This window comes from Cyprinodon tularosa, unplaced genomic scaffold (genome assembly GCF_016077235.1).
Source record: "Cyprinodon tularosa strain WSP-4 unplaced genomic scaffold, ASM1607723v1 ctg387, whole genome shotgun sequence".
NCBI classification, from domain to species: domain Eukaryota; kingdom Metazoa; phylum Chordata; class Actinopteri; order Cyprinodontiformes; family Cyprinodontidae; genus Cyprinodon; species Cyprinodon tularosa.
The window spans coordinates 1637430-1647499 of record NW_024039104.1 but is presented as its reverse complement, the minus strand read 5'-3'; the positions used below and the strand labels follow the sequence as shown (position 1 = coordinate 1647499).

The 10070-nt window shown below is 38.9% G+C and overlaps 1 protein-coding gene across 1 annotated transcript; it reads left to right on the top strand.

The window, feature by feature from the left end:
• Positions 1-387: 387 nt before the first annotated feature.
• Positions 388-9142, top strand: LOC119791327 (cleft lip and palate transmembrane protein 1-like protein). The gene is made up of 17 exons (XM_038297370.1): positions 388-767; positions 1209-1300; positions 2241-2418; positions 2504-2625; positions 3692-3770; positions 3860-3977; positions 4080-4174; positions 5487-5571; positions 5669-5769; positions 5853-5903; positions 5992-6042; positions 6138-6220; positions 6477-6511; positions 6598-6653; positions 8116-8160; positions 8263-8396; positions 8468-9142. Exons 1-17 carry the CDS (start codon positions 567-569, stop codon positions 8520-8522), a joined length of 1581 nt encoding a protein of 526 aa, XP_038153298.1. The 5' UTR covers positions 388-566; the 3' UTR covers positions 8523-9142.
• Positions 9143-10070: the final 928 nt, after the last annotated feature.

Below are 10070 nucleotides of genomic sequence, written 5' to 3'. Positions count from 1 at the left end.
TTAATGTATGAAAAATTAAAATGTTTTGAATATTGAGAGTATTACTGCTGCCACTGTTTGTATTATGGGGGAAAAAATGGTACGGGAGGCCAATGATTGGCTAAGGGTGGCCATGGCCACCCCTGGCCCCCCATCTAGCTCCGCCCTGAACAGGATTTGTTTGAGTAGCTAATGAGGGTCTCACACACACATTTCTCTAATCAAAGGCTTCCAGATAAATAAAAAAAACAAAACCGAAAAGTGAGACGTTAGATTTTAATGTTTAATAGGCCATTTATTACTTTAGTCGAGCACTTTATTCGAGTACCGTAAATTAAATTAGGACGTTTTTTATGACGTTTCTCTCAGTCAACAGATACTAACGTTTAAATCCGCGTCTGCGCATGCGCGGCAGATTTTCTCAGCATCAGCATCCCTCGGTCAGCTGGACGCAGATAGAACCGGAAAGATGCTGCGGCTGGAAGGAAGTGGTGCGGATTGTGTTGTTTGACGCTGTGTCCGACTTGCTTTTCTTCAGCCCCCATCGCGCCTCTTTCTCTCCCTGACTATATAACCTCACATCCGCCATGTTCCCTTCTTGTTACTCCAAACCTGCAGACAGCGGGGGGAAGAGGAGCTCCGTTGCCAAGCTGCTGCTTGGTGTGTTCGTAGTGTACATGCTGCACACCGCCTGGCTGCTGTATGGCTTCCTCAACACCAAACCCTGCGATGTAGGCGGAGGGGATCCCTGCATCAATTCCTACCTGGCTGCTAAACCCAGACTGCAGGTAAAAAAAAAGGCTTTGATTGATTTATTTTATTTTCAAATTAACCAGAACCTGATGGAAAATATATAGAAATGCACATAATCTTTTTCAGAATAACATACAATACTCTTATGTAACATTTTTCTATGTAAAGCTATTTTTCCTCATATTAAATGATTTACTTTTCCTTTTGGGATTAATTAAGTATTTCCAAAGTAAATTGAATTGAGATGAAGATAAATAGACTTGACGTTTGATTCATGTATGAATGGTTTTTGAATGTTGCTTTAAATTACAAAATGCACATAATTTCTGATTAGGTTATTATTCCATGTAGTAATTACAGTTTATATCCATGTTAAATAATCTGACTTCACTAACCACATGATTTGTAGGTTATGATAAAATTATAAATTTTTTGTTTTTAATTACTATTTTTCCACCTTGTTGTCTTTTATCCAGATGAGTGTGTTTACCTGCCTCGTGCCAGATAACAGCCAGCTCACCCTCGCTGTTAAAGTAGACCCCTTTGACCCTCACTCTGCATTTGAGAGGTGGGTTTGACACAAAGACGAATTCATAGCTGTGCAACTTAAACTGCACTTTTTAGTGTCTTTTATTGGGGTTTTATGTGACAGACCAACAGAAAGCGGTGCATTGCTGTGAAGTGGAAGGATGGTGTCAACATTGTGTACAAATGAAAAGTAAAAAACTTTTAAGGCTTAAACATTAATGTGCTTTAATCTAAACCATATCATTGTACCTCTGGATCTATGCTTGAGGCTGCTGTCCTGCAGGAACTAAGACGACAATCACAGCTAATACAGAACATAATGCTGCCACCACCATTTTTTTTATTTTTTGCAATGGATGGTTTTGTTCAGAGTGGGTGTAAATTTGGTCTCAGCTTACCGTGAATGGTGCTACTTCTATTGCTATGTGCTAACATGATTTGTAGTCATCCGGTTAGAAATTCTCCCAGGATCTCCTCCAGAAGTTTGTTTTCCCAACAAGGCAGTGTGCAGTTTTTCCGTTGCCTTTGGATCTTTTAACTAGGGTTTGAACAGTGTTCAGTTTAAGACAAATAAAGCCTAAACATTTTTATGTAGCCTAACCCTGCTGTGCCCTTTGGTCTTCCTAATGCCCCTGAGGCCTTTAGAAAAAATCTATTTCTATTGCTATTGCCAAGATGAACTGTTTACCAATTATGTGATGCTTGAAGTCAGTTGTTTCACTGGATTTTATTTTGATTTCACATCATTTTAAATCCATGCCACACTTTTAAAGACAGGTTTCCGTCCACTTCTCTAACAACAACAAAAAAGACAACTTTGTGTCGTTCTGTCATAGGGTAAAGGCGAAAAACACTGAGGAATTTGTAAAGTTAAACACATGAAAAAATGTAGAGTTTGAATAACTTCACCTAACATTAAGCACTGTATGTGGATGAGCACAATGCCCCACAATCATCATCATGTTTCTATGTCTCCACAGACAGGTCAGCATCCCTCTGCCTGAGGAGACCAGGAATAATGGCTCTCTGTATGCCGTCGTTTACGTCCACAAAGCCGGAGTTTCACCCCTGGAGGACAGAAGAGAAGTCCACTACACTGCTCATCTTACCACATACATAACGCCTCCACACCCCGACGGCCAGAGGGGCGCGGTGAAGGTAACAGGATACATAAAACCATGTCCCGGTTTGACCTCATGTCACTGTGACTGTGCTGAAAATACAACATTTTTGGCCTCAACAGAAACCAGGATCTGAGAGTCCCACATCTCACTGGCGACCTCACCTGCCCGTCACTTTGATGTCAGAGGAGTTCATCTTCAGCAAGGCGGGGCTTCCCAGTGACGTGCGGCGCTACATGAGAGTGTAAGTGAGCAGCAGTTAGGATTCACTGCTGCTGTTCAGGCTATGTACTGCAACACTGAAGAACCAATGCATAAAAAAAAAAAAGCATCTAATATTAAAAAAAATATTATAAACATGACGTTCAGATCTGATTTGATTTTAAAGCAATGTTTTTGTCATATTTGGCTGAACGTTTCTGACCCACATGCAGAATCAGATGGAAATAAATGAGAGTTTGGAGTTTTCTTTACATACTCAGCCAAGCAGGATGGGAAAAGGACAGGGAGTCCCGGGGGGGACACAGCCGCCAGCTGTGTAGGAGGATGAAGGCTCACGCTGGAGGAGAATATCATCCAAAGGATGGGTTTCAAATGAAGAGAGTGAACTGTCTTAGAGGCATTGGAGAGCGGACAGGCAGAGCGACCCTGAGGAGAGGAATAGGTAGCAGAGGTCGGCAACAAGAGAACCTGATTCTGAGACATCAATCCGGGAGAGCTTTGTTCCAATCGTCGTATCTTATATGACCATCAGGCGAGGAAGAGAACCAGCTTCTAAAATCCCCAACAGACAGATGGGCAGATAGATCTCAGGTGCGCTTGACAGCCAGCCACTCCCATCTGCAGTGCTCCAACGGCAAAGAGAAAACTCTCCAAACAAGGATTCTGACAGTTTAAGACTTTAGATTTTGAATGATAAACCAAGTAGAAACAGAACTGGATAACAAGATTTAATTCAGTTACTAATATGTAAAAGATTGTGTGAATATGAGGTTATAAAAAAAAACTAAACATGGAACACATCAAGGATCGATAAAGCAAAACACCTTAGGGATCTGATCCAGGATTGAGGAGGTAGGCTATGACACTTTCAAAATTAACAATTAAAAAATAAAATATTTCCAGACACATCTACAGAACAAGGCATTCCAGAATTAACAGGATAAAACTTTAATAGTTGGAAGTTTATATGTTTTCAGTAGGAAATTACAAACAACAAAAAAGGAAATGTTAAAAAAATGTAATTGAATGATAAAACAGTGATCTCCCACATGGAGCAAATTTTCTTCTTCTTCCCTCTCTCCCTGCAGCTCCCAGGAGGGCAGGCGGATGGTGTATCTGCCTCTGCTGCTGGTCAATGAGCTCAGCTGCAGAGTCAAAGACCTCATGGTAAGAGGGCGGCCCACACAAACTCCCAACAGATCAAACATGCTGGGTTTTCTGGTCCAACTGAGGCGACTGCCTCCTCTGTCTGGCAGGAGATCAACAGCAGCAGCGTGCAGCTTCCTCTGACTCTGTCCTATGAAGGAATCTCTTTGAGGACTTTCAGGTTTTGGATCCATCTGCATGATATAGTTTACTCCCTGAGACAATTTGGTGAGCTGAGATGCAAGTTTTTTTTTTTTTTTCCTCAAATATCACATGTGCTTTGAATGGAGTTCTTGGCTGTCACAGTAATACATGTGTATGCATCTTTAGGCTTCACTGAGGAGAATATTGATGAGATTAAAGAGACTTTAATAGGATCCAACCTTTACCTATTAGTGCTGACTGCACTCATCACATCTCTACAGGTAAGGGTATTGTACCAAGAATATTTTTGCAATTCTACCTTATACTCTTTGAATTATTTCAGATTTTGACTCGTTATAACAGCAGACTTTAGTTTAATTACTATTGTGATGGATCGGCACAAAATAGGGTATAATTATGTAGTGGAAGAAGGAGGATATATGTTTTTTTTTTTTACAATCTTTCATAAATAAAACACATTATTATATATGACCATGATTAATCAGAGCTTAGGCCAAGGGCTGAACCGGGTTCTTGTCCACTTCTCTGCTAAGACTGCCCAGAACAGTGTTTCAGTAAACATTTGTGGTCATTTATGCTACATTTTTTTCATTTGTAATTTCTACCATTTTAGTTATATTTAACTTATTTTAGAACCAAAATTTGTAATGAATTTTTTTATAATTGGAATTGTTTAGATTAGATTGTTAATTGTTAGACCCTCCAATTCATTTGAGTAATTAAGAACACACCGGGTGCTGGGTGGAGGTCGATCGTTTGATAAATTTCTGCTGTGGATTTGGTTTTTTAAAAGATTTTTTGACCACTTTTTTAGAGCTCCAAACATTAAATTGACATTATTTTTCATTTCAACTAAGTTGCAAGACTTTTAGCAATTATTTTGCGTCTGCTTTTAAAATAAACAAGTTGGAACAGTGTACAAATCCAAAAATCACCCGTTACCACCCACGGCCTTTGTTGGAAATGTTGGTCTTTTTGGAACAGAAGGCTGAGTATAAAAATCATTAACAGAGAAGCGTTTACTATTTTTTTTTTTTTTAATGAATTTATGAAGAAAATGAGCTGGAAAACAAATAAAGATTAAATTCGGCATCAGATTTAGATTTCTGCCTGTTAACACAACCATGAAATAACATTTTCCTCTCTTCTTTTACTAAGTAAACTTGACAATTCCTTTAAATTTTAGATTTGAAAAGCTTTAATTCATCGGTCCTGAAACCGGTAAATCATTGAACATTTTCAATAAACAAATATATAAATCTTAGTTTTGTAATAAAATTCAAGCGAGGTTTGGGAGCCCTAAGCTGCAGTTTACTTATCTTCTGCAGCCGGAGCTTATTCTATCGTAGCTCTCTGACTGGCTTACAGGGTCAGTTTTCAGCAAGAGGCAACTTAATATAAATGAACACCACTGTTTTGAGAAAACTATGGGGAAAAGTTCACATAATATAAATTGTTAGCTTTATGTTGGTCTGCTGTATAAAATCCCAATCAGTTACGTCAAAGTTTGTTATAATGTGTGCTTCTGATAACTGTTATTGTTATACCATTTTTTTATTTTTTATTTTGCAGCTCATTTGTGAATTTCTGGCTCTGAAAAATGACATAAGTTCCTGGAGGAAAAAAAAGAGCATGGCAGGAATGTCTAGGAAGTCAGGTAAGTTATACCTCCCTCTGTGAGTTTGCAGACTTTGCTTTATCCAAACATTCACCATAAACGCTCGGCTGTTCCTCCTCCTCTCTTCTGTTCCCAGTTCTATGGCGCTGTCTCGGTACTCTGCTGGTTTTCCTTCATCTGCTGGAGGAGACCAGCCTGCTGGTGCTCCTTCCTGTCGGGCTGGGAGCGTGTGTCGAGGTACTTCCTGTCACCTGTTCCTTTAAACTAATAACTTAATATATCAAGAAAAGCCTGACCTCAATAATCCCTCGTGTCACCAGGTGTGGAAGGTGTTTAAAGTTTTTAAAATCCACCTGAGCAGGAGGTTTTATGTGAGTATGCAGTGTTAGTCCAACATTAACGATATAACATGTGTGACTGTTTTGAAACCTTCAAACGGCTTTTTATCTCGCCGTGCAGACAAACAAGCTAGATGAAGAGGAGCGAAAGACGGTGGAGTTGGACACACAGGTGCTGGTGGTATTTTATTAATCGTCTCTTGGCTCAGAGTTAACGCTCTGCCTCAGGCTTTGCTTCATTTCAGTACTTTCTACTTTCCCCTTCAGGCCTCCAGATACTTGTCCTACTTGGTGTATCCTCTGTGCATCAGCGGAGCCGTCTTCTCTTTGGGCTACTTGCGCCAGAAAAAGTGAGCTCGTTCAGAGATTCATGGATCCACTTTGAAGCATAAATTAAAGCATCTTGTTAGAAATCATCTAAATGCTTAATTTCAGCTTTATTATTGAACTTTCTCTTCCTCAGCACTGAGGAGATTTAAGGGGTTAGGTTCAAATAAGAGCTGAACTTGTGATCATAAAGAGAGATTTTATTTAACCAAACTAAGACATGTTGTAAATGTTAAAACAAGAATTTATCTTTACACTTTAAAATGTGTTGTGTTACAGTTACTATTCCTGGCTGATAAACACCCTGGTTACTGGTGAGTTTATGTACATTTTATTCACAACACCTTATGTCTAATGTGTTTTGTAGATACTGTAACTAACGTGTCTGTTGTTTCCCCAGGAGTTTACGCCCTTGGCTTTTTATCCATGGCTCCTCAGATCTTCATCAACCACAAGGTTTGATAAACCAGGGGGAACTCAAGTCATGCTCTGATTTTGTTTTCTAAACACAAATAATCCAATATGGTCTGACTAAATCATTCTGAGGTTGTTGTCCTGATGGAAGTTGCACTTTTGCCCCAGTTTCAAGTATTTTCCAGGCTCTGATATTTTTTCTCAAGCATTTTCTTTTTGGATCCGTCTACCTTCTGATTGACTCAGGCCTGCTTTTATGCATCTATAGGGGAAAATCCTCCCCACAGGTTGTGCGGTAAAGGGGATATCAACACTTTTTCTTTGTTTTCCTTTTTTTCCCTGCATGGTTTGTTGCTTACATTAAGGGAAAAGCTACAACTTTAATTCCTTCTGGCCACTAAGTGGCATTTGTTCACTCGTACTAATGCTAAGCAAACCAAATACTTAACCTACCAGCTCAGAAGAGAAGTGGCAACCTCTGCATTCCTTCTAAGGACCTTTTTCCTTAGGTCAGCACTACAGTAGTTCCAAATAGCTTGACTTTTTGGCTTTAATCTAATAAACAGATAACAATCTAACAATCTAATAAACAACACAACCGTTTCTCAGCTCCACCATGGAGCTACTAGGATCTAGCAATGCCTGAATTCTGCATCACTTTAACCTCCTCTTCCTATTGGAACATAATCCTTTCACATTGATGTTTGCATCAAACACAGAATGAATATTTAAATATTTTGGACCTGACAAAATTTATAAAAACAAAAACACAACTTTTTTTCCCCCTTTTCCTAAATGTATTTTTGGTCAAATTCATACTTTTATTACGCACCAGTCTTGATGTTCTGTGGATTTATTACTTTTAAAAATTATTCATTTTGATGAGAGCGGAGCTATGACCTTTAAGAATGACCTCTAATGGCTTTCTTCTCCCTACAGTTCTCTTTCAGGGAGAGCAGCGTTGTGTTGAGTTCTAGTAGTAGTTGTTCCTGAGGTGTGAGTCTCTGCAGCTCCTCCAGAGTTACCAAAGATTTAGGAGTTCCCTATCTTGGATGCTCTCTGATATATTTTTCGTCCTTGTTTTTTTTTAATGGTCTATCAGTTGAAATGGATGTACAGATTTTATTGATTGTAGCCGAACTATCGACTGAGATATCCATGGGTCCTTTGGGTTTTTTTAATTTTTTTATTTTCCACAACTTTACCACTGGCCTGTCTGATGTTCTTGAGCAAACTTCTGAAACCTTTACATAACAGCTGGATTAGCAAGGAATCAAATTAATAAATTGGTTGCGTTTAAATGCAGTTGGTTGCACTGGATGTTTTTTTTTCCAATTTGTAAAAAAGAGGTATTTAGATTTAAACCATTTAGATTTCATTTCACAGTTGTGTCTTACTTTGTGCCGGTCTTTCACAGAAAACATCACCAAAAATACGATGAAATGTGTGAAGTAGCAGAATAAGACCATGTTAACATTTCTTTTTATGTTTGTCTGTTTGCCAGTTAAAGTCTGTGAGCCACCTGCAGGGGGCAGTGTTGATGTACAGGGTGAGTACCTCCCTCAGAGCAAAGGCCAAATATAATGCACCACTGAAATTCAACATAATGTGAGTTTTTCAAAAGCTCTGAATAATCTGCTTTCCTCACCAGGGAGTGAACACGTTGATCTCAGATCTGTGCTCCTGCGCCTCCTTCTTCTCCTCTCCTGTTCCCTTCACCTCCTCACATCAGCTGTCCTGCTTCAGAGATGAGCTCCTCTTCCTTCTGTATCTCTACCAGCGAAGGTAAGAGGGCAAATATAAGCGAGCCAAACAAACAGTATTTATACACTAAAACTACATTTTGTTTGTTCTAGACGTTACAGTTCAATAGCAAAGAGAAGAGAGACTAAAAAAGTGAAGACCCAGTGAGGAGACAAAAGGAGTGTTGGAAAACACCACAGACGGCCCAGCTCAGTAGGAAAGGGACTGATCAAAGACAGGAACCTTCCCCTCATGTGCTGCTGTGGTGGCAGACTGATCTGAGACCAGCAGTTCTGCTTCTGAAGCTCCACTACTGTATTATCAGAGCTGATGCTTTGAGTCTGTCTCTGGTTTATCTTTTATTTTGAAGCTGCAGACACACCATGTAGACAGTTTTTAATCCTTGATTGCTTCTCATTTCCATCAATAGCATCCTTTCACTCCTGCTTTGTATTTCTTTGCTGTGTTGTAAAAAGATCAAGCATTATTTAGAAAATCGCCTTTGGTTTTTGACTTGACTAAAAATGAAGAAAGACCATAAAGTGATCTCATCTGGAATGTTTAAGATGCAGGTGAAAGTGAATTTAACATTCTTTACCATTTTAGAGTTTGCATGTATCTAGAATAATTTATATGCTTGGTCCAGCATTTATCTGTAGCCATAAGCACATCAGAACCATCTGAAAAAAAAGAGAAACGTTCTGGATTTATCTAAAAGCAGCAGCTCAGAACTTTTACAACCCTTCTGTTAAGATTGATTCAAGTTAATAAAGTTTTTTCAGACATGATGTTTCTGGGAAGAAAGTGATTGTGTCCGTGTTAAATGTTTCTACAAGCTTTTGCAAAAAATTATAAAGATTCTTGACCAAACTTTGGGAGATAGAAGCTACAGTGGGGATTTTCTTTATAATTTCACACTGCAGATTAGAAATATATAAAGATAAAACATGCCTTCCAGCCACGTTTCACTTTAAATCATGCTGCAGTTACTCTACATTTAAAATGTAAGGTCAATACTCTTGTTATGCTGGGAAAATTCACTTGTGGCAATGAAACTCATCCCTTAAATAGAAGTGAGCTCCACTTCTTTAAACAAGCCCTGCAACTGGAGGGTTGTAGGTTCAAACCCCAGCTCCGGCTTTCAGTGCTGTTGTGTCCTCGGGCAACACACTTTATCATCTACTGATGGTGTGGCTACAATGTAGCTTGCCACCATCAGTGTGTGTGAATGGATGAATGACTAAATGTAGTGTAAAGTGCTTTGGTCAAGTCCTCTGACTTGAAAAAGTTCTATATAAGTACAGGCCATTTACTATATATCCAGATGAGCCATCTTAATCATTTTCTGTAATACATTTCTTTCCCTTGTTGAAAATTACAGCTTTCTGTTTCTCATTTCTTGTTGCTATTCCATAAGCAGCAGGTCTGAAGACTTGTCTGTAAAAAGTTCAGAGAAATGCTAACAGCCTTGTTTACTTCAGCTGATTCCAGGAAGAAGAATGTGTTTTGTTTTGTTCAAATTATTTTCTGTGGCCACTGAATGCTGTAAGACGAAGCTAAAAAGTTGTTTCTAGCACAACTCCATAAAAGCAGCATTTAAAGGACGATCTTTTTACTATAATATCTGCCTAAATGGTTGTTCGATGGCACAGAAATTAGTAAATCAACGACACGATGTTGCATATTTTAATATGCATCACTGGATAGTTTTCTAAC